The sequence below is a fragment of the Idiotropiscis lumnitzeri genome, unplaced genomic scaffold, assembly GCF_059441095.1.
Source record: "Idiotropiscis lumnitzeri isolate Australia: NSW breed Sydney's pygmy pipehorse unplaced genomic scaffold, RoL_Ilum_1.0 HiC_scaffold_53, whole genome shotgun sequence".
NCBI lineage: Eukaryota > Metazoa > Chordata > Actinopteri > Syngnathiformes > Syngnathidae > Idiotropiscis > Idiotropiscis lumnitzeri.
The window spans coordinates 710,439-737,500 of NW_028283591.1; the positions used below are offsets into that span (position 1 = coordinate 710,439).

General features: G+C 43.6%; 1 protein-coding gene across 1 annotated transcript in view; it reads right to left on the minus strand.

Annotated features, from left to right (window-relative positions):
- Positions 1–26,663, minus strand: part of LOC148315701 (uncharacterized) — a 537,087-nt gene extending 510,424 nt beyond the window's left edge. The window contains exons 1-2 of the mRNA XM_088287403.1: positions 26,535–26,663; positions 26,359–26,459 (exon numbers count right to left, since the gene is read on the minus strand). Coding sequence (XP_088143529.1) covers positions 26,359–26,403 — 45 coding nt within the window. The 5' untranslated portion in view covers positions 26,404–26,459; positions 26,535–26,663. The remainder of the gene's footprint in view (positions 1–26,358; positions 26,460–26,534) is intronic.
- Between the last annotated feature and the right edge of the window lie 399 nt (positions 26,664–27,062).

Sequence of the window (27,062 nt, forward strand, 5' to 3'; positions counted from 1 at the left end):
TATAAAAAAAGAATTCAATGTGTATCGATGGACCCATATGAAATACTTATATCGCTATGTACTTATCAGCCATATCGCCCAGCCCAATATGTAACTGCAACTTCAAAACCTCGGGCCATAACAGGATTGTAACATGGGATGCATATCTTCATTCCTAAATTTGTAGATCCCGAGGAGGCTGCTCAATGGTCCTGGTAATCTAAACCTCAACCAATTCGGTCACAGCCAATGTTCTCCATCCTTGTTAAGAAGTTTTGAAATGATTTAATAGATATACTATTGCAAACTATACCAGAATTTTAGACATTTTAAACTTTTGATCACAATTTTACCTATTTTCTAAAAATCTGAAGAATCCACATGCCAAATCACCTGCTGTAGACACATAGGTTCTGTTCTGACAGATAATTCAGTTACAGGTTGTGTACTTAAAGCCAATAAGAGGGCAATGCAGCAGTCGACAACCTGACGAAAGCTTAAGTCTCCCAATGAGAGAACTGTAGTGGCTGGTAGGTTCTTAGATTGTAACATAGTAAAGACATATACTAGGCATAACTGTATATCATATGATGATGAGGGAAAATATTATTAGCTACGATTTATGTCCAGATATATTAGAAAACTTGTCCAACCAGCACAGGTCTATCTAACTGTAATTTTAACATCTCAAGACACGACAGGATGACCACATGATACGCATACCTCCTTTTCAGAGTCTGTCAAAACTTGAGAAGGCTGCTTCGATGTTCTGGTGGCATCAACCTCAGCCGATTCAGTCATTGTCGGTTGTCCTCCATCCTAATGAACAAGTTGAATATTAATTTAATGAATTAAAAAAAGAAAATGGATCAGAATTTTACACATTTTAGGCTTTGGCCACCCAAAACAAAAACTAACAAGTTCACGAATGAAACAAAACCAATTACTTTAGCGCATGACAATTAATCTTCAGTAGAGATATGTTGTGACTGATATTTCAGTCACAGGTTGTCTTTTGAACGCCACCAGGGGCGCAATGGAGCACAGGACAGCCAAAAGTCTTCTTGTCGGACACCTGTAGTGGCTGGTAGGTTCTAAGATTATAACATAGTAAAGGCACATACAACTCCTAACTGTATTTCATATGATAATGAAGGAAAAGATGATTAGCTATGATTTATGTCAACAATAAAAATGGCTCTACGGGGTCCCCACAAACACAAACCTGACAGTTGGGTGTCAGATGGCCAACATACCTGACACGCAATTCAACTCAACTGGACCCCACAACACAAGAAAAAGCTGAGTGAGCCTCAAACCAGACATACACATTCACTGACAAATATCCTGTGACACCAGATATATTAGAAGTCTTGTCTAATCAGCACACGTCTATCTAACTGCAATTTTAACATCTCGAGACACGACAGGATGAGTACACGATACGCATACCTCCATTTCTGAGTCTGTAAAGCCTGGAGGAGGCTGCTTCGATGTTTTAGTAGCATCATAAATTTATTGAATTAATTATATTTGAGGTTGGATAAGATTTTTACACATTTTAAGCCTTAGCCACCCAAAACAAAACATAAGCTCATGAATGAAATAAAACTAATTAATTTCGCCCATGCCAATTAATCTTCTGTAGACGCGTGTTGTGACCAGTGTTGTTTTTGGCAGGCATTTTAGATTTTGTCCAAGTCATTTGGACAAAGTGCTGATTTGTTTACATCACATTTAGTCATCCCAATTCGTTATAGTTTTAGTCCAGTTTTAGTCAACGAAAACTAAAAAAAGGGTTTTAGTCCAGTTTTAATCGACGGAAACGCAAAAAAAGTTTTACCCTAGTTTTCGTCAATTTATTCACAAAGGTTTTAGTCCAAGCGGCACGGTGGCCCAACTGGTTAGCAGGATGGCCTCACAATATTGAGGTCGTAGGTACGATTCTGGCTCCGGCCTTCCTGCGTGGGTTTCCTCTGGGTAATTCGGTTTCCTCCCATATTCTTAAAACATGCATGGCAAGTTGCTTGGACACTCTAATTGCCCCTAGGCATGAGTGTGAGCGTGGATGGTTGTTCGTCTATGTATGCCCTGCGATTGGCTGGACACCAATTCAAGGGTGTACCTCGCCTACTGCCGAAGACAGCTGGGATCGGCTCCAACACCCCCCGCGACCCTAGTGAGGAGAAGCGGTACAGATAACGGATGGATGGATGGATGGGTTTAAGTCCATTTGAGTTAAAACAAGGCATTCAAGGTTTCCACCCAATAACAAAGACTTTTGGATGGACTACAAAGGATTCTTCATTACAAACAGAAAAAAGTGGCAACAGTGGAATCAATGCTCACTGCTCCAAAATAAGCAGAGAAGCAAAACATTTTGTTGGGCAACTGTTGTGGCTTTATTTCACTAAAAGCAACATAAAATAATTTATGAACCACATGCTAACAATTTTGTCTCGTCAACGAAAAAAATTCATGTACATCACGTCATGTTTTCGTCATAAAAGAACCTCGTTTAGCTTGTCATCGTCATTAAAAAAGGGGCGTTAACGAAGTATTTTCGTCATAGTCATCAGTGACGAAAACAACACTGGTTGTGACTGATATTTCAGTCCCAGGTTGTCTCCTGAACACCACCAATTGGGCAAGGGGGCGCAGGAAAGCCTGGGGTCTTCTATTTTTACAGTATAGAAAGGCTAAATATCAAATTGAAACAGTGTTTTATATCATGAATATACAGGGTTGGTGCTGGTTCTGGTAGGGAAACCACAACATAAAGATGTCCTTAATTAGTCCCACAATGGGGATATTTGCAATATGGCATATGATGGCCTAACAGGGCCACCGCCCAGAAAAGAGTAACGCAGAACTTTGTAATACTGTCACTCCCTGACCAGTTCGTTGTTCCTGAAGAGCCAAACTTTGACTCAGACCCACAAATTTGAATTACAGATAGTGGACAATGGAGAACTCCCCCAGTCAGTCAGCATGTTCAACTTCCATAGAAACCTCAACATACATTTATTAGATTGCCAAACTAATTGGAAACTACATCACCAGAACACCACAAGTGGGCTCTGTTATTGTACTTAAAGATGCATCTTACAAACCTGTGTTCTCCAAGGCCAGCTGGTCCATAGTCTTAAGTTATTTCTTCGCCAACATCAATGTCTCGGAGCGCAAACAGACAGAGGTGTGGTCTGTCCTCTGTTGTCTTCTTCTTCATTTTACAGTTGGGGTGCATGCGGTCATCATTAACCAGTCTTCCCAGACTGCCATCTTCTTGAGCGGCATCAACACTTAAAATAGATTTAAAAAAAAAAAAAAACAATTATTCAATCAATGTCAGAAATTAATCTTTGAGACAATCTTGTGTACACAAAACATAAAAATAGGAAATCCACAATTTTTAAATCTTCTAAATCAAATCATACAAGAAATTTCTATTGGAATCAGACCCTATTAACAGCTTGTCTTTGAGACTTCATGGTCTATATTTTCATTTGTACAGATTCAACGCATGAATAAAAGTAATTACCGTATTTTCGCAGTCATAAGCAAACAAAGCGCCCTGTCAGTCGATGCGTCCATTAAATGGACAAAGTACCACTCACGTCCATCAGCCCTTGTCATCAACGAGCTGTTGGAAGTGCATGTTAGCACACCCTGCTGGGCAAAGAGTGAGTTGTCCATGCTTACAATGGACCGTGACAAATACACCATCTGACTATAATGTTTGGGTGATGGTGTTGGAAAAAGCTGGACAAAGGGCAGCTGTCCACAATGTTTTAGTCTGTCTTATCATTTATGTTATTGCAAGCAAGAAACGTCCCAGGTTTAGACAACAGACAAAAAGTCCAAAGCATAACAGCACATCTCTTTAAACAGCCATGCAAATCTCTCTAAACAGCTATGGGATTGTGGGTCTCTGCTCCCAGAATGCATTGCTTGAATTAGCTAAGGCTGAGTGGCTTTTGTATTATTTTCATTTTTTTTGGGTATATTGATGGCATGAGAGATACATGTTTGTGTTAATCTTATTTCTATGTTTCATTGTTTGCTTGTATGATGAGTTTTTTATTTTTTTTTGAAACCGTGACTCTAAGGAGTGTGGTGAGCAGCCAAGTCCCTCCCCTGACGTTGCTTTGTAGGCTATTGCCAATGCACCTAATATTGGCCTGAGCCATTGTCAGCTATTGTCAATAGAGACTTGGCGTCTGCTGCAACAATGGGGTGATTGCTCATGTTATTGGGGCATAGTAGGCTGCTATTGGCTGTGTCAGTGTGGGCAGCTCTGCCAAGTTCATGCTATGCTAACAGCAGCTGTGCTATCGTCTTGTCAGGCGGTGCGTCCAGTATATGTTACAAAGACAGAAATAGCGGCCTCAACAGGTGTTGCGCCCTTTGACACGGCGCGTCTTTTGGGTGCGAAAATACGGTATACATTTTTGCTTAGAGAATGATTTTTCCCCTAACACTTATGGGATGAGTATGTGTTTATTTTTTTAAATAAAAACAAAAATAAGATAACATCTCAATCTTTGCCTCACCTCCAAGTTTTTTCTTGCCGGCGGAAGTCAAACAAAAAGACAGTGCCTCTTCCATCCATCTTCCTGCGTTGAGATTTATCAGAATCTATCAATTTTCCTCTGTACTCCATAATAAAGAATAAAGTCGTCTTTCCTGAAAGGGGCCTTGGTAAATACTCCTCGACCTAGTTAACAGGGAAATCAAGATAGCTTCGTCATATTTTTAAGCACACAAATAAGGAGTCATCATATTCATTTGGGCCACTATACTAATGTAGGGTGGTTTGAAACATTGCTTCTTGTGAGGGATAGAGCAGAGCCCTTCTTTATGATTTTAAAGGAACAGACCAGCCAAAATTCATTTTCCAGCATTGCATTAGCCAGTATGTATTAGGACTGAAAGTACAAATGTCAATGGCACCTGGTTACGTAAAAAAAAAAACTTTAAGATTATTTAGTTTCATAACAATGACATACACTGTATACACAGTCATATTGGATCGCGTCACGTGATCTCTGTGACGTATAACGTGCTTTACACTAGACTATCAATATCGGACTTGTTCACTGGTCTATTGTGGTATAAAAATGCCGGAGGGCGTCATCAAGTACAGCCTTAATTTAGGTAGAACTCCTACCATCAGGTTTCACGCTCACTGAAATAACTTGAAACTGACAAAAGAAAAGGTCAAGACACTCTTAATGTAAAATAACCACTTAAAAAACGATGTCAGCTTGGTTATCAGAAAACAATAATATATCTTAGCAAAAGCGTTAACATCATACCTTTAAATGAGTTTATATACTTCGCTTCTAACTCTGCAGTCTTGTCCAGACCCTTGACTGCATGTTCAATAGTATCCTGCTTTGGGGACTTCCTGCATCTCAGGGAAGGCATTGTTTATTCTATAAAGAAAAAAGACAGTTTTGTGTTGAGAATTATTAATACTATAGGCTAAATGGAGTTTTAACAATATCAGTGTAAGAAAAATAAATTATAAATTAAAAAAATATCAATCCCTCCATCCCAATTAATGATTTCAACCATAATAGTTTATATTGAAGTTTAAACAACAGACAGACAGATTTATGCAGTGTGACTACAAAAATCTTACCAAAATTGCATTCACAGTAACCTTTGCTTTAAGAATCATGTAATTAACCAGTGAACATCGTGTCTTACACAAAAATTAATGACAGAAATTATCATGGTACTTGCATTCTGTTGTTCTATAACAAAAGTGCAAGCTGTTAGCTCCGCAAAGCTAACGCAACAAGCTAGCGTCCCTCGTGCTCACATTCAATGCAAACCTGACCACCGGATGAAAATACGCGTCGGTTTAGTTCTTTAAATGAGTAAAAGCACCATGACGTTTTATAATTATTCAATGCTTAACTGGAGCTCGTCAATTATGTCGATGTAGGAGCACATGTTTGCTAGGCCAGTGTTGTAGGCCCACATCCATGGTGCTACTTTGTATAGTGTTTTCCACACAACTATCTCTAACCATGAACAAATGCACTCGAGGCATGTTTTGAATAAAAACAAACGAAAAACACTTACCTCTCCGTTTCAACAGCAGTTCGAACTTCGAAGTGGTGATATTCTCCAGCGTTAAGCACCTGCTCGAACTGCGAATAGGTCAAATTCAACAGCGTCTTTTTTCTGTCTTAATAAGGACGCGATGAGAGGAGGAGCGCTTGCCTTTTCGTCAGCACGCCCCGCGCGGGTGGTGCTGCTTTATCACTCTCTATCTGTGCCCGCCCGCCGGCATGTCGATAGAAAAATAATATTCCTTCAAACATTACTTTCATCTTCTTAACGTTTTGTAGTGAATTTAACAGGTTCACCACTTTTTTCAAATACACCAATGGAAAACAGGTCTTAATTGAGGAAACATACAAAGAGCGTCTCACAAACACCTTATGATGAGCAATGTAATTTGATCACGTTTTTTGTCACTGCCTGGACGTCGGTTCACTGGCCTGGTGGCAGTGGCTTGTAGACACTGTCACTGAGTGGGAACGGATCTCAAGGTGGGTCAAACTAACCCAAGCAGTGGATCGGTCTGTTTTTTAAATTTATTAATTTTTTTATTTTATGTATTTATTTATTATTTAATACAAGGGCTTCGGCTCACTACCAGTGGGCGGGACCAAAGAATTTGGGTTTCCTTTGAGCTAGGAGGCAGTCAAAGGCAGTCCAATCCCCGGCAACATAAAGCGCCTAGCTCTGGGGACATGGAATGTCATTTCTCTGGTAGGGAATGAACCCGAGCTGGTGTGTGACTAGACCAGTGGTTCTCAATTATTTCCTGTCATGCCCCCCCTACCAAGAAGAAAACAATTCGCACCCCCCCCACCACAATTTTTTTTTACATTTCGTACTAATGTACATGTTCTTTGCATATTAATGTTAGATTGTCAATAAAATATCTTACCTTAACAAAGCTAAATTGATAAAAAAATATATCATTTTGAGAACGACTATTGTGAGGATCTCGAAACTCAGTACTCTGTGGTGCTAATATTGATGAGATGATAAATATGTTGAAGCCACAGAACAAAAAGATTAGATATTGTTTGGAAATTAATGACGTACATAACAAAGGAATATCAGCCTTGATTGGAGTACATTACTGCATTTAAATTTTTAATAAAAATGAAACAATTATTGATGTTATGACCACTATGAAGAATTTAAAAAAACAATATATAGGGATAATTATAGTTTTCATTTTGTTATGTTTAGTCTGTTCATGTTGCATTATTTTTATGACAAAGATGATGGTTAATCGTAGGTTTGTTGCCGAAATGTACCGTTACAACCTGATTAATGTTGAGAATGACGAACTCAAACTGGACACTAAAACGTAAAAACACATGGACTTCTTGCCCCTGTCCACACACGTGCACACACACACACACCATACACGAAGATCCGGGAGGTAAGGACGGCTGTCCTCTCCTACAACGAGGCAAGGGCCTCCACCAAGTCACCCCAGGGACAAGTTTTATTCCCTGATGGTCATCAAATTATGAGGATCTCATTCTACGCCGGAAGGGAGGAGGGGAATTTTTCCCTAATGTGAGGTTTTCGCTCCTCCACTGATGATCACACTGTTGTATGATTTCATTATGATGATCTGTCTTAAAGCCGTAAGGACATGATTTTTAAATCCACAACAGGGGGGAAATGTAAGATGGGCTGAGGATAGGTAATCAGTTTGTGTATTCATAATCATGTTTTTATACACTCATTAATGTTTAACACACACAGAGACACTTACTTGTTATTTTAACACACACACACACAGACACCGTATCCTGAAGATGTGTTTAGTTAAACTGACCTTGGGTTATGATTTTCTGCCTGCTGGAGTCCCTGGTGATTAGTTATTGATGCTTTAGTTAAACTGACCTTTATACCGTGAGTTATTGATGTTTTCTGTCTCTTGGTGATTAGTTGTTGATGCTTTTCTGTCTTCTGGTGATTAGTTATTGATGAGTTAGTTTCAATAAAAAGGCAGAACGGAGGGTGAGAGTCAGAGGGTGTGCGGGATTGAACTGGCAAGACGGCTGTTTCGCCTCCTGGCTCCCTCTCCCATTCTGAATGGCACAAAACGAAAACTTTAGTAAGTTATTTCAGTCTAAAAAAAGGCGTCAGGGCATTTTTAAACCGGACAGTAAGTCGTCACTGTCTTGGTTCCTTTTTGTGCCTTGACCCATCCCGGAATTATTGAAAGGATGCAGTCCTATTTACAGGCCCCAGTGACACCCCAGGTTTCTGTTGTTTGTACGAGGGCGCTTAATAGGTACTGCTATTCACAATCGTCTTAGGCTGTTTCTTTGCAGAAGTTTATGGACAATGTGTAGTGCTGTAGGATGCAGTCTAGAGCATTCTTGACATTGAAGCTTTTGTTTCCAGCAACTGCTAATGCGACCGTGCATCAAACATGCAAAACACAGACCCTTGCTCCTCAAGAAGTCAATCTTATCCTTGTGATGCTTTCTCCTAAATTCCTTACAAATTGTGAGACTGTTGCTCTCCATTACAATTAGCACATGGTTTGGCAATAGCATCCACTGAAACAGGTTCTGCCTTTGGCGTGGTGGTTTTGTTGTTTTCCATCTTGGCGGGCACAATGACTGTTGTGAAGACTTTCTTTGATTTTGGTGTTTCTGTGTGTTGTGATTTTGTTTTCTGTTTTATAGAATCTTTCGTGCTTGTCAACAAAGTCAACAAAATCCTTAAACTTCACTCTTCTATTTGTTCTTTCTTGGAGATTGGAGGCAAATTTTCTCCAAGATTCTATAAGTCTGTATGGAAGTTTGTTTGCCAATGCCTTTATATTAGCCATGTTGTCCAAGTCCTCCATGTAATTAACATCTGCCATTATGTTCAAACAGCCCATAAGGAATAATGTGAAAGACTGAAGTGCAACACCATCTTCAGACTTGATTGTTGGCCAATCCATGGCTTCCTTTAAATATGCTTCTGCTATCATGAAGTCATCACCATAAAACTCCTTCAAGATTTGTTTTGCTTTGGTATATCCTGTCAGAGGTTCCATATGGATGCAGCTCTTCACCAACTCATGTGGTTGTTCACTAGTATACTGCAGCTAAAATTGAAGATGATCACGGTTATCACTTGTACGGCCTTCAATCCCATGTTCAATGGCACCTATACAGGTTTTATAATGCAGAGGGTCGCCTTTAAACGTAGGAATGGAAAGTTCGGGAAGTAGCGATGCTTTTTGACTCTTTGCTAAGTATTCTGCGACACTGGCTTGCTGTGAGATTGCTTGGCAAAGGCCATCAAGCACATGTCCCTGTTGTTCTCTACTTTCTGTCTGATGTGGAAATCTAGCCATTGGAATAGTCGAAGTGGGAGCATTTCAGGTCAACACTGCTTGTTGCTCTGATAGGCTGTGATGGTAATTGAATGTTTTTCCTTGTTTAAATTGTAACACACTCATCAGGAATGTGGATACCATCCTCCTGGGTATTTTCATATCTTCTCAAGACATCCAATTTAGCATCAGACTCAGGGAGTGCCGTTTGCATTGCATGCATTTGCTTCTTTGCCTTAATTGCAGCTTCTTCTTGCTCAAGTGCCAACCTTTGTTGTAAATCAGCAGCCTTTGCCTTTAAACATGCTCGTTCCATTTGAGCCTTTAATTTAATTGAAGACGTTGACAGAAGTGAGCTTCTGTCTGTTAGATTCTTTACTTCTACTTCTATGGGTGTAGTTAGTTGATGCAGATCTACTATCATCAGGTGATATTTGTTTATTGCATCCTTCCTCTGCACGTTTCAAAACGTCCTTCTTCCATTGCTCACATTTCCATTAATTACATTTTTTGGATCAAACCAGTTATTTTGGTCATCGGCAAAATCCTCTTCAGTCTTTAAATTTTGCACACCGGAATTGAGGTCCACAAATTCTTGCTCCATGCCGCTAAAGCAAACACGAAGCTCAGTTTTTTACAGCGTCAACATTTGCATCATCCTCCATCAATTGTTCAATTTGACGTTGCATGGAGGTCAATTGAGCAAATTTGCACCTGCGTGCCTGCATCCGTTTAGGCTTGTGATCTTCTACAGCTTTTCTCCGTCATTTTTAATGTCCGCTTTCCACTGTCTTGTTCCTCCATGTCAATCCACAATCAAGCAAACAAAAACGTCAAACTGACTGTAGCGTCTCAATTTGTAGGTCAGCTGAATGACGATCAAAGTTTTAAGCAGTTTACTCACGCACCTGTTACGTGCACGTCCTTGTTAACTCGCGATGCTTGTCAAGTATGGACGCATGCTAACAGCTAGCAGCTCATTGTCCCGACTGGAAAGTTGCTCCTTAGCTGTGATGTGCCTAGGGTTACACTATCTATCATTAACAAACACAGCCAGCCCTCCTCTTTCCTCTTACCGCTTTCCAGTGTCCTGTCCGCAAGTAGTATTTGGAAGCCGTCAAATTCCACGACGGTGTCCGGCGTTAGGTCTGTTAGCCATGAATCCGTGAACATCAGCAAGCTAGCTCATTGGAAGTTCCTCTCGTGCCGCGTCCATTTTCTTGGGAAGGTATCTAACATTTCCCATAAAAACGGACAGGAGGACGGGGTGGTCACGCCTCCTCTTTGCCTGGCGTTTCGCCCCCGCGCGACATCCCCCGTCTCTTCCTCCTCAACTCGTGGGGGATATCGGGTCTCGCTCCGGGAGTCGGCACGGGGTTAGCACGAAGTGCTAACAGCTGATCTCTTGTGTAAACGATTGATCCGTAGCTCCCAGTGACATCTCCGGACACGATCACGCAAAAAACAGCCCCCAGCAGCAATAAAACCACCGCAATTTGGATGTCCATTGCTGCGATGAGGTAAAATAAATAAAACTGGGTAAAGGAAAAAACACGCGAAAAAGGCTCAAATAGTGAGCCGTGCTGCTTTAGCAGGTAGCCACTCGCGTGGTGACGGAACCGTAAAAACAAATGTGGTCCCATCAAAATCTGATGGGATATTTAAAAATAAAAGCGTGAAAATTTGCTTATTTGTCTGTCGTCACCAATGATTAAAAAAATTAAAATCATTACAAAATCCTCAAGCTATCGTGATACCAGACAAGTTCTGCGGGACACCAGACCACCCCAGTTGTCCACAAAAAGTGGTCACTTCAAAATTTGATGTGGCATTTAAAAATAAAAAAATCACCTGAAATATGCACTGTGATCAACACTGATTTAAAAGAAAAATCTTTAAAAAATATCCTCAAACTATCGTGATACCAAACCAGGATTGGGGATACTAGACCACACCAGCTGTCCACCAAAAGTGGTCACATCAAAATGTGATGTGGCACTTCAAAATAAAAGTAGCCTGAAATTCGCTTATTTCACGGTCATCACCACTGAGTTAAAAAAAAAATAGCTCGAGCTATCGTGATACCAGACCAGTTTTGTGGGACACGAGACTACCCCAGCTGTCCATAAAAAGTGGTCCCATCGAAATCTAATTTGTAATTTCAAACTAAAAGTTGCCTGAAATCTGCACATTTCACTGTCATCATGCCTGACTTTAAAATTTCATTAAAAAATATCCTCTAGCTATGGTAATACCAAACCAGGTTTGGAGGACACAAGACAACACAGCTTTCCACCAAAAGTAGTCCCATCAAAATGTAAGGAGGCATTTTAAAATAAAAGAGCTGGAGCTGTCGTAATACCAGACTAGTTTTGTTGGACACTAGACGACCCCAGCTGTTCATCAAAAATGGTCCCATCAAAATCTGATGTGTAATTTCACAATAAAAAAAAAACCCACCTGAAATATGCACATTTCATTGTCATCAACACTGATTTTAAAATAATCATTTCAAAATACCCTCGAGCTATCGTGATATCAGACCCATTTTGGGGGACACTAGACAACCCCAGTTGTCCATCAAATGCGGTCCCACCAAAATGTGATACGGCATTTCAAAATAAAAGTAGCCTTAAATCAGCATACATCACTGTTATCAGGCCTGACTAAAATATCATGACAAAATATCCTCCAGCTATCATGATACCAGGACAAGACATATTTCACTGTCATCACCATTGATTTAAAAAAATTAATTAAAAACTAGAGCTGCGAGCAGCTATAAAGAGCCCTCGCCACCCGGACAACGTTGGGGTACTGGCACGTTGGAAATGTGAAATATTTCCGAGAAATAACGTGAGGAATCTTCAAGAGGAATTTGCTTGTAGTTAAAGTTAGAGCAGCTTTTGTTTTCAAAGCCTCGTCAATGTTTGAAGTAAATTTGTTGGCAGGCACTACAGGTGCATCAAATCAAAGACTAATAGACTGAAAAACATTTTCTTTCCGAGAGCCATCACCATTCTGAACTCTCACACACATGCACACACACACGACCACCCTTACCTTGCTGAACAGCGACGTATTGTGTTGTATTTCTCCAATTTCATACTATTTTCCATCACAATATTTATTCTCTTATTTATCTAATTTATATATTTGATTAAATTATTGTTGTATTGCACTGGAGAGGGGAGCTCCCTAATCTTGTTGCACACTGTACAATGACAATAAAAGGATTTCGGATTCTGATAAATTTAGAATGGCCGACTTCCTGTTCAATTTAGCATACGGCTCCATGAGACTTTTTATTAGGTCTTGGCTTTGTACACACTTCATCAAATTTTCAGTTTGGTGAAACAGAGATATGGGGCTGTTTTTTTTTGTTGTTTTTTTTTTTTCTAGGGGGCGATAGCGAGCCATTTTTAAACAACTGTACGACAAAATAATAAAATATTGTGAATATTGAATCAACTCCCGGTTGAGTGGACGCTGGCACGTTTGGCTGCCACTGCTCACCGGTAACTCTCAGAAATTTTTTGGATCCGCTTGTTGTACCTGCTTTAGCAGTTTACAATCCCTCCAGTTACAGTGATTTTATTTATTATTATCTGTATGTTGAGCGATCCCGATTCTCATGAATGCCACCCACCGATTGCATAGTCGCTGACGCGTCTACTGTGGCTAAAGTTTAGCTTACCTATCAAAGTTAGCACCTGTCTGCCATGTGGACCCGCAGGCCAGTCTGCTTCTCGCACTTCTGCCTGTTCCTGTCATGTCATCAACCTGTGTCAGGACAACTTCAATCCACTGCCGCTGAACTCCGCTGGATTTACCGACACATGCCCGAGGGAAACGCACCACCACCACTGCTCCTCCTCCCGAACATCGCTCGTCGACCCTTGAAGGATTGTATGGCAATTACCGGCATTTTAAACATTTATGGGACAGAATGTCAATTATTTAATTTAGCAGGTTTATATTTACTGAATATGCTATGATCGCAAAATTCCGGACGAACTGGCGAGGCTGCCCGGCTCACCGTGGCTTGTCATCGGGACCGGGAGGCGGCGCAGGCGACGCAGAGAGAGGAAGCAGAAGCGGGGCTGCAGGTCCGGTGTCTTGCAACGGCTGCGACGGCAGCCCCATAGGCAACCACTGCCGAGTCTGTACCTCACCAACGCCAGATCCGTGGTCCACAAAATCGACGACCTGGGATTACAAATCCTGGGAAACCGCTATGTGCGAGACAGCAGTGTGATCGTCGTCACGGAATCCTGGCTGCACGCAGACGTCCCCGATGCTAGCATCCAGCTGGCCGGGCGCTCGCTACATCGCGCGGATCGGACAAGGGACACCGGTAAGAGACGGGGCGGGGTGGCTCTGTGTTTACGTGCATGAGAACTGGTGCGGCGATAGCACGATCGTCGAGAAGCACTCTTCCCCCGACATCGAGTTCATGTCCGTTAAATGCCGGCCTTATTTTCTCCCGAGGGAGCTAACGGTCGTGATTGTCACAGCTGTTTACATCCCTCCCGACGCTAGCACTAGCACAGCGCTCTCGCTACTCGCGTGCGTCATCAATAAACATCAGTGGGCCCACCCTGATGGCGTTCACGTAGTAGCGGGAGACTTTAATAAGGCCAATTTAAAGACTGTACTCCCAGAGTTTCACCAGCATGTCAAGTGCCCAACGAGGGGAGACAACACTCTCGACCATGTGTACTCGAACATCAAGCACGCATACAGGGCCCTCCCACTCGCCCCCCTCGGCCAGTCAGACCACCTGTCCTTGCAGCTCGCACCTGCATACATCCCTCTCAGGCGCAGATTCAGGCCCACCACAAAGACTGTGAAAACCTGGCGTGACGGCGCCATGAGTGAATTACAGGACTGCTTTCAAGACACAAACTGGGGCCTCTTTGATCATCAAGACCTTGATGTCTACACACATTGTGTAGTGGACTACATCAAGTTCTGCATGGAAACTGTGTCCCTACACAGGACTATACGGACCTTCCCAAATGCGAAGCCCTGGATGTCCAGCAGGGTTCGCTCTCTCCTCAAGGCCCGTGACGCTGCCTTCAGGTCAGGCGACAAAGCCCAGTACAGGGTGGCTCGTGCTGACCTGAGCAAAGGCATCAAGCTAGCCAAGGCAACCTACAAGGGGAGGCTGGAGGCCCACCTTGCCAGTAACAGACCACGGGAGGTGTGGCAGGGTCTACGGAGCATCACCAACTTCCGTGGCAGCAGCACGACCTCTGCAGACCCGAGTGCATCGCTGGCAGAGGAGCTTAACTGCTTCTTTGCTCGCTTTGACTCGCCCCAACCGTCACACCCCCGCACTTCATGCTCCAACTCCCCCCCACTCACCGTAGAGGAACACGATGTGAGGCGCGCGCTCCTGGCTGTTAACCCCAGGAAAGCTACTGGACCCGATGGAATACCAGGCAAGGTCCTCAAAACATGTGCCCACCAACTGTCACATGTATTCTGCAGGATCTTCAACCGCTCCCTGGCTCAAGCAGTCATCCCCTCCTGCTTGAAAACTTCCATCATTATTCCTGTCCCCAAAAAGTCACCAGCCGTCCACCTGAATGACTACCGTCCTGTTGCTCTCACACCAGTCATCATGAAGTGCTTCGAGAGGCTGGTTCTCCAGCACATCAGGGACTGCCTTCCTCCCACTCTGGACCCCTACCAGTTTGCATACTGGGCTAACAGATCCACTGAGGACGCCATCAACACTGCTCTGCATGTTGTGCTGGGCCACCTGGAACAACAGCAGAGCTATGCAAGGATGCTCTTTGTGGACTACAGCTTGGCATTCAACACAATCATCCCAGACATCCACGTCGCCAAACTTGACATTCTCGGCCTCCCTGCCCTCACACGCATCTGGATTAAGGACTTTCTGACCAACAGACCCCAGACTGTGTTGCTCGGCCCCTACACGTCCTCCACCTGCATGCTGAGCACCGGTTCCCCTCAAGGATGCGTGCTGAGCCCTCTCCTATACGCCCTCTACACCTACGACTGCAGCCCGGCCCATGGCAACAACACCATCGTCAAGTTTGCTGACGACGCGACAGTGGTCGGTCTGATCTCGGAAGGTGACGAGACAGCCTACAGAGAGGAGGTAAAGAGACTGACAGCTTGGTGCAAGGACAACAGACTGCACCTTAACACTGCAAAAACAAAGGAGATTGTCGTCGACTTCAGGAGGAACAAGACGGTGCCGCCCCCCCTCTGCATCGAAGGCGTGTGTGTGGAGAGGGTCCACACGTTCAAGTTCCTGGGAGTACAGATCTCCGACGACCTTTCTTGGACTCACAACACCACAGCAGTGGTAAAGAAGGTCCACCAGCGTCTGCACTTCCTGAGAGTCCTCAGGAAATTCAACCTGGACAGGAAGCTGCTGCTAGCCTTCTACCACTCGTCCATTGAGAGCCTGTTGACGTACTGTGTCTCCACCTGGTACAGCGGCTGCACTGAGGCCGACAGAGTGAGGCTCCAGAGGACAGTCAAAACAGCGCAAAGGATTATTGGCTGCCCTCTCCCCTCACTGTCGGACATCTACACCGCCCGGTGCCTCAGAAGGGCTCTCAACATCGTCAAAGACAATACCCACCCAAACTCACACCTGTTCGACCTGTTGCCCTCTGGCAGGCGCTACAGATGCATCAAATCGAGGACCAATAGACTGAGAAACAGTTGCTTTCCGAGAGCCATCTCCATTCTGAACTCTCACACACACACGAGAACACCCTTACCTTGCAGAACAGCATCGTGATGTGTTTTTATATACCCTATTCTGTACTAAATTCCATTGCACTCTCTTATTTATTAATCTAATTTATATATTTGTCTGTCTTATTGTTGTATTGCACTGGAGAGGGGAGCCTTCTAATCTCGTTGCACACTTGAGTACAATGACAATAAAGGGATTTCTAATTCTAATTCTAATTCTACTACGCATAGGAATAACTGATTGTAGTCATGGTCTTTACTGATTTATGATATTATTTTCACATGCTAAAGTTATATTACTTAGTTTATAAATGTGTGAACATAGTATTTTCATGACCTACACTCACATTCACATCATACATATTCAGTCTGCACATTACAAACTGATGACAAGCCAGACAGCACTTCATGGACAAATATGACAAAGCACATTCTCCACATAGGACATAGAGATGCAAACATACCAAATTGGGCACTGGATTTAGTTTTAAAATCGCTGCATTGGCTCCCCGTGTGTTTCAGGATTGATTTTAAGGTTCTTCAATTAGTTTTTAAATGCCTTAACGGTCTTGGGCCATCCTCGCGGACCCTGAGGTCCTCTGGCACCGGCCTGTTAATTATTCCTCGGGTGAGGACTGGAACACATGGCGAGGCTGCATTCAGCCATTCTGGTCCTCGTCTATGGAATAGCCTGCCGGAGGACATCAGGTCCGCAGAGACTGTTGATATTTTTAAAAGGAGGCTCAAGACCAGACCTGGGCATTGCACGGCCCGCGGGCCACATCCGGCCCGCCGGGTGGCACTGACTGGCCCGTATGACAGACCTGGGCATTGTATGGCCCGGGCCACATACCTTTGGTTGACTCTGACCGCGAGTGTAAGGTTAATTGGAAATTTCAAAATAAACATACTTTTTAATTTCACCTCATTCATGGGCGAAAGCTGCACTGCTTTTATTCTGAAATTGTTTTTTTTTTTTATTCCCGCACAATGTGCGTCGCACATAATGACGTAATGCGTTTATCAAGACATGCGCGCGATTGAATCACAACAAGACAACGTTCGTCCTCAAAAATGTCCGCTCAGGCTACAAAAAGAAAGGTAGATGCCGAATGTAGAATTTTCAACAAAAATTGGACAGCGAAGTATTTATTTACTGAAGTTAGAGGTAAAGCTGTGTGTTTAGTTTGCGGGGAGCAGATCGCCGTGTTGAAGGACTACAATTTGAGTCGGCATTACCAGACGAAACATGCAGAGAAATATAAAAACGGCACCAGATAACAATGAACTGGGACACTTTTTCTCAAAATCACAGTTCAGTGACAGTCAATATGTTGTATCTTGCTTAATGTTTGGTGCAAAAAGACAATATTGTGATGTCTTTAAAATGCTCAGAACCTTTACACAACTATCCAACAGTATATGGAACTCAAAATGTGTTTTGAAGTGAATGTGACAGAATATGTTTACTAATATGAGTCACAAATAGTAAAAAATGTTAATATTATGTCTACCATTGTGTTGAGAAATTTGAATGAATACATTTTTGTAAGGCAACCTCATTTTTTCAGTTTATTTGGTATTTAGTTTCATTGCTTAACTTTAATGCCAGCTTGTCAAAACAGTGCTATTTACTGCTTTTTAAAAAGAAATACAATTAATATTATGCAGAATTGAGTTCAGCCTTTTGGCCCGGCCCTCCACAATATTTAATGTTTCTTATGTGGCCCCATGGAAAAAATAATTGCCCACCCCTGCTCAAGACTCACCTTTTTTGTTTGGCTTTTAAATAATTTATCTTAGTCTTTTAATTCAGGATTGTCATTTTATATATTATCATTGTCTTTAATTTTTTTTAGCTTCTTTGTCTTTTAGTATCATCATTTTTCTTATATATTTTAGCTGCGTCGTTTTATATTATTGTCTTTTAATTTTTAGCTTCTTCTCTGTCTTTTAGTATCATAATTTTTCTTATATATTTTAGCTTCGTCTTTTTATATTATTGTCCTTTAATTTTTAGCTTCTTTTTTGTTTAGCATTATCATTTTCTTTTATATATTTTAGCTCCAGTGTTTCCTCAAGGGGGGCCTCCGCGCTGGGAGGTGTGGCTGGCCTTCTCACAGGGGGCTTCATCCCGGAGGCTCCTTAGGCCCGGCGGACCGGGGCCCTCTGCACTATGTGTAGGGTCTACCCCGGTCAGTCTGGGCTAGGGGTCTGTGTGTTGGCGCAGCTCCCTGTGGGCGTGAGCCGTCATCCCTCTCAGCGCGGATGACCTACCCTGGGTACATTTTCTCATATGGTTTCTCTGTGCCTTACCCTGTCTTTCTACTAAGATGGTTTATTAAGTTGTGTGAATGCGAGTGTTCTGTGTGTGTGCGAGTTCAGGCGTGTATGTGGATGTGTCTTGTGTTTATGTTGAGTGGGTGGAATGGGTTTTAGTTTTTCGTTGTAATTTGGATGTTTTTATTGTACAGCACTTTGAGCCGCATTTTATGTATGAAAAGTGCTCTTATAAATAAAATTTGATTGATTGATTGGAGGGTTCAAGGGGACGCCATTGCAAAAACACATTCTGAAAGACATAATTTGATTTTGGAGCACACATACATGCACACTGACAAGATTACAGGGGAATACCAGCAGAAGAGACGGAGAGACTGCCCGCCGGAGAAGGCCAGCCGTGGAATACCAGTCTTGGGGACCAGCTGGGAATCAACCATCCAGACAATGATTAATCTGGAGAGGACCTTCCCTTGGACGTAGACCCGTGCCGGGGGAAGAATGTGAGGCTGGGCTGAGATAACGCACGACTCTTTTCGACTGTGCTTGCCCAAGTACATTTTCTCATGAGATTAAGAAAAAGCCGCTCAGTACTATTTCCTGAACCTCCGCCCTATTTCCTACCTACCATTCATTTCAAAAGTCCTAGATAATGTAGTCGCCACTCAACTCCACTCTCATCTCACCTGCAATAACCCTTTCAGTCCGGTTTCCGTGCACTTCACAGCACTGAATCAACTCTACTCAAGGTCACCTCTGCTCTCCTCATTGCAGCTGACTCAGATTCATTCTCCATTGTCATCCTTCTTAACCTGACTGCGGCCTTTGACACCATCTCACACACCATCCTTCTCAAAAGACTTTCTTCCATCGGCATCACCCACACCGCCCTCAACTGGTTCCATTCATACTTCAAAGACCGCACTCAGTTCATCCAGCTTAAATATTTCTCATCAAAGTCCCTCCCAGTCACCTCAGGTTTGCCCCAAGGCTCGGTCCTGGCCCCCCTATTATTTATCATATACCTCCTTCCCCTTGGCAGCATTTTCCGAAAATTCAATATCGCTTTCCATTGCTTCGCGGATGACACCCAGCTCTAGTTCTCCTGCAAACCCAGCATATCACTCCCTCCCACCTCCGTCACCTCCTGTCTATCTGAAATCAATGACTGGTTTTCTAATAATTTCATGAGGCTTAACAGCGACAAAACAGAAGTTATTCTTTTCAGTACAAAATCAATACAATCCAAAGTTGGCAGTTTTCCCATTCCTGTTGGCCCCTCCATTGTTTTCCCATCCCCTCAGGTCAAGAGTCTGGGTGTCATCCTTGACAGCACTCTATCTTTCCATAAGCATAATAACACAACCCGGTCAGCCTACTTCCATCTGCACAATATCAGTCAACACCGCCCCTCCCTTTTTCCCTCATCCACTTCTATTCTGGTCCAAGTCGAGTCAAGTCAATTTTATGTGTATAGCCCTTAATCACAGACAGTCTCAAAGGGCTTTACATAACCACAATCAACATCCACTGATCTTAACCCCCAGGAGGGCAAGGAAAAACTCAAAACCCCATTGGGGGAAAAGTGAGAAAACTTGAGAAGGGACCACAGATGGGGGGGAAACCCCCTTCCAGGATGACCAGGCTGCTTTGGATGCCAAGTGGGCAACATTTGACACATACAATGATGCTATACAATGTTAGATGAGATAATGTGAGAGTCAATTAAATGAAGTGCTGCAGGAAGATGACTTTAGTGGAGTGGGTCCTCATCCAGGACCGTAATCGCCATGGCAGCATATCCGAGGTTGAGCCTTTGATCTTGAAATAGTCAGTTTGGGGTAAATTCAGAACAGCCACTTCCAAGTGAATCACCATCACCTAATTCCCAAGCCGTGGAATTGGGAACAGAAAAAAAAGAACAGAAATAGTAAACAGGCCAACAAGTAGTTCAACGAAGTGCTGAAATATAGGGAAATCAGAAGAGGTGCTGCATGAAGACGACTTCGGCAGAGAAGGTCCCTCCCCGGTTGGTCAGTGCCGTAATCTTCATAGCAGGTCACCATCACCTAATTCCCAAGCAGGGGAAGAGGGGGCAGAAAAGAGGAGAAGCCGCAGTAAACAGGCCAACAAATAATTAAATTAGATGCTAAAGTATATAAATAAATGTCGCGCTGCAGGAAGACGACATCACTGGAACAGGTGCATGCCCAGTTTGTCAATGCCTTAAACTTCCTAGTGGGTGACCGTCACCTAATCCCCCAGCCGGGGAAAAGGGGGCAGAAAAGAGAAGATAAGAGAAAAAGCGGCAGTAAACAGGCCAACAAATAGTTCAACTAAATGCACAAGAGTATAAATGCGTCTTTAATAGTGTTTTGAACATTTCTACTGAGGTGGCGCCTCTAATACCTGAGGGTAGTACATTCCAAAGCATTGGTGCCCGAATAGAGAACGCTCTAGAACCTGTGGACTTCTTTTTGGCTCGCGGGATCACTAAAAGACCAGCATTTTGTGAGCGAAGGTTTCGGGACGGAACATATGGTACCACGAGGTCAACGAGATAGGAAGGTGCTAAGCCATGCAATATTTTATAGGCAAGTAGCAGAACTTTAAAATCACATCTCAAGTGGACCGGAAGCCAATTCAAATTGGCAAGTATCGGGGTAATATGATCAAACTTTCTCGTTCTAGTCAAGAGTCTAGCTGCTGCATTTTGAACTAACTTTTAATACTAGACATGGGGAGACCCGAGAGCAAAACGTTACAATAGTCGAGGCGAGACGTAACAAACGCATGGATTAAGATTTTTGCATCACAGGTTGATAGAATTGGGCGAATTTTAGCAATGTTACGCAGATGAACAAATGCAGTTCTAGTACCGTATTTTTGGACTCAAAAGACGCGCCGTGTCAAAGGGCGCAACACCTGTTGGGGGCGCTATTTCTGTATTTGTTACATAGATAGAACGCGCCGACTCATCGGGCGCTAACACAACCGACCAATCGAGCAGTCTCGCTGGCTGCTCAGTCGCGCTAGCGTGTTTTTAAAATGGCAGCGGGAGTTCAGTGGTACTTTATTTTAGCTTTTAACAACGTGCTGAAGTTGTCCTCATCCAAAAATGCACCAAGTCCTTGTCTTCTGTATCCAAGATAAACAACACGAGTCATTATCAGTCTGCCTCGCCATCTCGCTGCTTCGCCGTCTCGCTGCGGCGCAGCCCCTCAGGTGGGATGCCGACACAATGCCGGTGTGAGCAAGTCACTTGTCAACAAACGATGTGCGGTCACGGTGTTACATCAAAACTAAAACTATCATCCCAAATCAACTGAAAAGCATAAAAGTGTAGGCCCAGCAAAATTCTGCCTCCCAGCCTACCATACATTACCTTAGTTTACATGCATGCACACTAAAACAGACGATAGCATGGCTAGCTGTTTTGAAAAAACGGCAACAGGAGCAAAACTGCGTTTGGTTGTATTTTATTTAACAAGGTACTCACATTAAGAGTTATCAGTCATCCACAAATCCTTCAAAATCATCGTCTTCCGTATCAGACAGAAATAGTTGGGCAAATTCTCCCTCAAACACGCCAGGTTCCCTCTCGTCATTGTCCGAGTCTGTGTCGCTGCTGAGCGTCTCCCCGGATGTAATGCCGGCTTTCGCGAAAGCTCTTGCAATAGAGCTAGCAGACACGTTCGTCCAAGCAGCTACAATCCACTCGCAAATTGTGGCATAACTTGCTCTTCGCTGTCTCCCAGCCTTTGTGAAGCTGTGTTCGCCCTCCGCCATCCATCGCTCCCACGCAGCACGCAACTTCACTTTGAACGCTCTGTTTATACTTAAGTCGAGTGGTTGGAGTTCCTTTGTCAAGCCTCCCGGGATGATGGCAAGCTCTGAGTTCATATGCGTGACTTGACTTTTCACAGCGGCTGTCAGATGGGCACGCATGGAGTCACAGACCAACAGCGACGATAGGGGCATCGCGCTGCTTTGCACTGGGGGCGTGCCTTTGTGTTGTTTTGTCTCCCCTCTCCCGCCTGTTGTCATTCACACCCATCTCCCCTCTCACGTCCGCCTGTTGTCCACACCCATCGATCCCCTCTCACGCCCCCCTGCTTGTCGTAAGCCACACCCGCCTTCTCTCTATATAAGCGGTGTGCAGGCAGTTGATGTTCGCCGTCAGCCCAGCGGCGCACTTGGTCGACGCAATGGGCGCTCCACCTTTTTTGGACGGCTTTCCGGACTTTAAAGTGCGCCTTATGGGTCCAAAAATACGGTAATATTTTTAATGTGCATTTGAAACGACATAGTTGTGTCAAATATAAGACCGAGATTTTTTGTTGAATCCTTTTGGGCAATTTATCGATACTCATAGTGGTGTCTTTGAAAAAGGTACAGATGACGCGCTGGTCCAATGATCAGCATCTCGGTTTTATCTGAGTTAAGACGCAAAAAATTGAAAGACATTCATAGTTTAATTTCGGCAAGGCATGCCTCTAATTTATAGCAATCACACGGATTCGTTATATCCAACGGCATGTATAATTGCGTATCATCAGCATAACAATGAAAACTAATGTGATATTTCCGTATAATATCACCAAGCGGTAGCATCTAGTACCAATCCCTGCGGAACTCCGCGTGTGATCTTACAAAGATCAGAAGACGCATTGCCATGAATTACACGGTGCGTCGTCTCCGACAGATACGAATTAATCCAAGAAAGCGCTGAACCTGAAATGCCAACACAAGTTTCAAGGCGTTTTAATAATATGTTATGATCAAGTGTCAAAAGCGGCGCCAAGATCGAGTAAGAGTAATACAGTGAACCCTCGGTTATCGCGGTTAATGGGGACCTCGTAGCGGTTGCTGCTCGGGCCCTAATAATAATTTCTACAAAAACAATAGGGACCTCGCCGCCGTCGCAGCTCGGGCCCTAATAACAATTTCTAGAAAAACAATAGGGACATCGCAGCGGCCACTGCTCGGGCCCTAATAATAATAATAAAAATAATAATGATTTCCACAAAAACAATGGGGACCTCGTAGCGGTCGCTGCTCGGGCCCTAATAATAATTTCTACAAAAACAATAGGGACCTTGCCGCGGTCGCTGCTCGGGCCCCAATAATAATTTCTACACAAAGTCCATTGTGGTGACCCGCCCCCTTTTAAGTAAATTCAAAGTGGCCGACTTCCTGTAAAACCTAGCTCATTGCTCCAAGAGACTTTTTTGTAGGTCTTGGTCTTATACATACAGTGAACCCTCGCTACTTCGCGGTTCACCTTTCGTGGGTTCAGTGCTTCGCGGGTCTAAAAAATATTCGGGGGCATTGTAGTTTCGCCGAGCGGCACGACAGGGCGCTGGAGCGGTTAGACGGCCGGCGTGCGCCGAAGAAGAGCGTGGGCGAAGAGGAGAGTGGACGAAGAAGAGCACGTTCCCCCGGACACGATCGGTGGCGACGTTTCGCGCGGTTCGGACCGTACCAGAGCTCCGGCCGGCGTGCGTGGCAGTTAAGCCGTAGAGGAGCACCTTCCTGTTAAGGATGTTTCTATCAAAACAAGCCTGAACAAATGAATCAACCAGCCAAGATTGTCTGTCATTTACGCGCGGGGCAGCCCTCGAACTCCGAGGCGAAGCCAGCGTGTTCGACTGCACACATGGTTTTTATTTGCATCAGCATAAGCAATTTGAATATGCAATACATACAGAATGGAAAACTTGACATTTGACTCCATCCCACTTGCCCACCCTCTTCCTGCCTATTCTAACGGTTTCAGCTTACAAGACACCTTTTGTTCATACTTCTGCTTATTCTAACAGCAAAAGGGAGCATGTTCACTCTGAACTTCATTTGACCTGTGTAGTGTATTTTCACAAGGCTTAACATGTTGAACTTATTTTATGGCCATGACGATATTGTTGCTTTAGAAATACCAAGCCTTGTGTTGGACCTCCCTAAATGCATAAGTTACAGCCTTAAGAGGCCTCGGGCCCCAACATTATCTACGAAGGGTTAAAGAGGTCATCAACACCCCAAGGGAGGTGTTTACAGAAAAGGGTTCTGGCGTTGGGGAGTCACATTCGCGATGAGGCCGTACCTGGCACCCGTAGCTGTCGAAGGTTTAATTAGAGGCCAGAAAGATACGAATGCATGTGCAACAAAGGGGGCCTGTAAGATTAGTTATAGTTTGAAACTTGCTAAGATGACAAACTAAACAACAAAACTAACAGATGAACATACAAACTTAAATTTCTTTAACACTTCCCCGGGCACGGGCGGTGCCAAGCGGCCCCTAAGTTTAACCAAATGGAAGCTCCGGAGGAGGAGGGCATGCTCGCGTCACAGTAAGCCGAAGAGGAGCACCTTCCCCGGGCACGGGCGGTTCCAAGCGGCCCCGAAGTTTAACCGAATGGAAGCTCCGGAGGAGGAGGGCATGCTCGCGTCACAGTAAGCCGAAGAGGAGCACCTTCCCCGGGCACGGGCGGTTCCAAGCGGCCCCTACGTTTAACTGAATGGAAGCTCCGGAGGAGGAGGGCATGCTCGCGTCACAGTAAGCCGAAGAGGAGCACCTTCCCCGGGCACGGGCGGTGCCAAGCGGCCCCTAAGTTTAACCGAATGGAAGTTCCGGAGGAGGTCGGGCGTGTGTCACAGTTAAGCCGAATTGGAGCACCTCTTGCGCCCGGGCACGAGCGGAGCGCGAGGCTGTCCGTTATGAAAGAATAAAAAAATAAAGAATGCCACCTTTTTTTCACAGGGCACACCGGACGGCGTACCATCAGGTTAAAGTCGGAGTAATTAAATAAATACAAAAAGAATGGCTGGGGAATAAAAAAATAATACGTTTTAATAATAATTTGGTTTTTTTGTTATAACATGAATTTCACTCTCTCTCTCTCTCTCTCTCCCCGTATATATATATATATATATATATAAATATAAATATTTATATATTTATTATATATATTGTATATTTTTTTTAAGCATTTTTGAAGGTGCGCCGCTACTTCGCGGATTTTCAGTTTTCGCGGGTGGTCTCGGTCCCCATTAACCGCGATAACCGAGGGTTCACTGTACTCCATAAAATTTACAAAAAGCGAGGTGAAACACTCAACCAGGGCTGCTTTTTTGAACATTTCTCGAGGGCCATGGCGAGCCATTTCAAAAAAGCTGCACAACTAACGTATAAAATATTGATAAATTTGCTCTGCCTGATGTGTGTGTCAAGTTTCACGAGTTGTCGTTCATATTTAGAACCTCATAATCAGCGTTGTTTTATTGCCGAACCGTGCAATGCCACTCCCACAACTTTTCACGAAAAAGGATGAATTTCGTATTGTGACATCCTCATGGCCGAAACAGTCCTCCGAGCATATATGAGGGCGACCTTGTTGAGTTGCACGGAGAAAAACATCCAAGAAAATAACTTGTATTAGCTTTTACCAGTTGGTGGCGCTACTACTACGATGAAAAATAAGTTGGTAGATGTCTTCAGGGCTGAAGTATCCTCAAATGTGTACAACTTCGAGAAGATAGGATCATCTGAGTCATGTTGCCGGAGCTTTTGTTGCCACAAAGTACAATCGGACTTTTCAGCACCGTAATAGCCACGCCTTTTGCCAAAACGTCACAAACTCGGCAGAGAGTAAGATCATTGTCTTGAGTCTTTTCTGACTAATTTTCAGTCGGATTCGTCAAAAGGGCACCGTGCAGTACGTGAAAATTAAAATAAAACAAATTTTTTATTCCACTTGGCGGCGCTGTGTGTATAACAAAATAATAACATTAAGATGTCTTCAGGTCGGGACATTTTATTTACAGGTGAAGGTTTGGATTTTTAGGAGCATGTGCAGGGGAGTTATTAAGCATTCATTTATTTGTATTAGGTTCATTTTGTCTTCTTATTATTGATATTTGACTGATTCATTAAAAGCAGACAATTATGTTTTAGGTAAATTTTTTACCTGACATGTTTCGGCGAGTCTTTCGCCTTCTTCAGAGTGTCGCATAATGGTGTCTTGAGACCCGTCTTTATCAGCTGATGTTCCATGAGGGTGTGACTTACCTGTCAAAAAAATTAAAAATCAGAGCAGTAAAAGAATAAGCACAACATGAACATTACAAATCAGCAATCACTGACCACTGCAAAAGGGAAAACCACATCATGGACCGGGAGAAGGGCAGGGTCATCCGCACCGAAGAGAACAAACAACAGCGCTGGATCAGAGAGGCCATTGAGATCTGCAAGCGAGGCATAAAAACCATGAACAGAGACAAGGGAGCCTTCATCCTCTCTACCACCTGGAGCAGCATCTTGGCGGAGTGAACGGACAGCGGGGGGTGTGACTTGCCTTCATTCTTGTGACAGGTAAGTCACGCCCTCATTGAACATCAGCTGATAAAGACGGGTCACAATACACCATCATGTGACACTCTGAAGAAGGCGAAAGACTTTCGTATTGTGACATCCTCAAGGCCTAAACACTCATCCGAGCAAATATAAGGTAGATTTTGTGAACCTGCCCGGAGAAAAACATCAACGAAAATAATTTGTATTTGTTTTAACCAGTTGGTGGCGCTACCACTGCGATCAAAAATAAGTTGGCAGCCGTCTTCAGGGCCTGAATATCCTCAAATGTGAAAAATTTCGAGAAGATGGATCATCTGA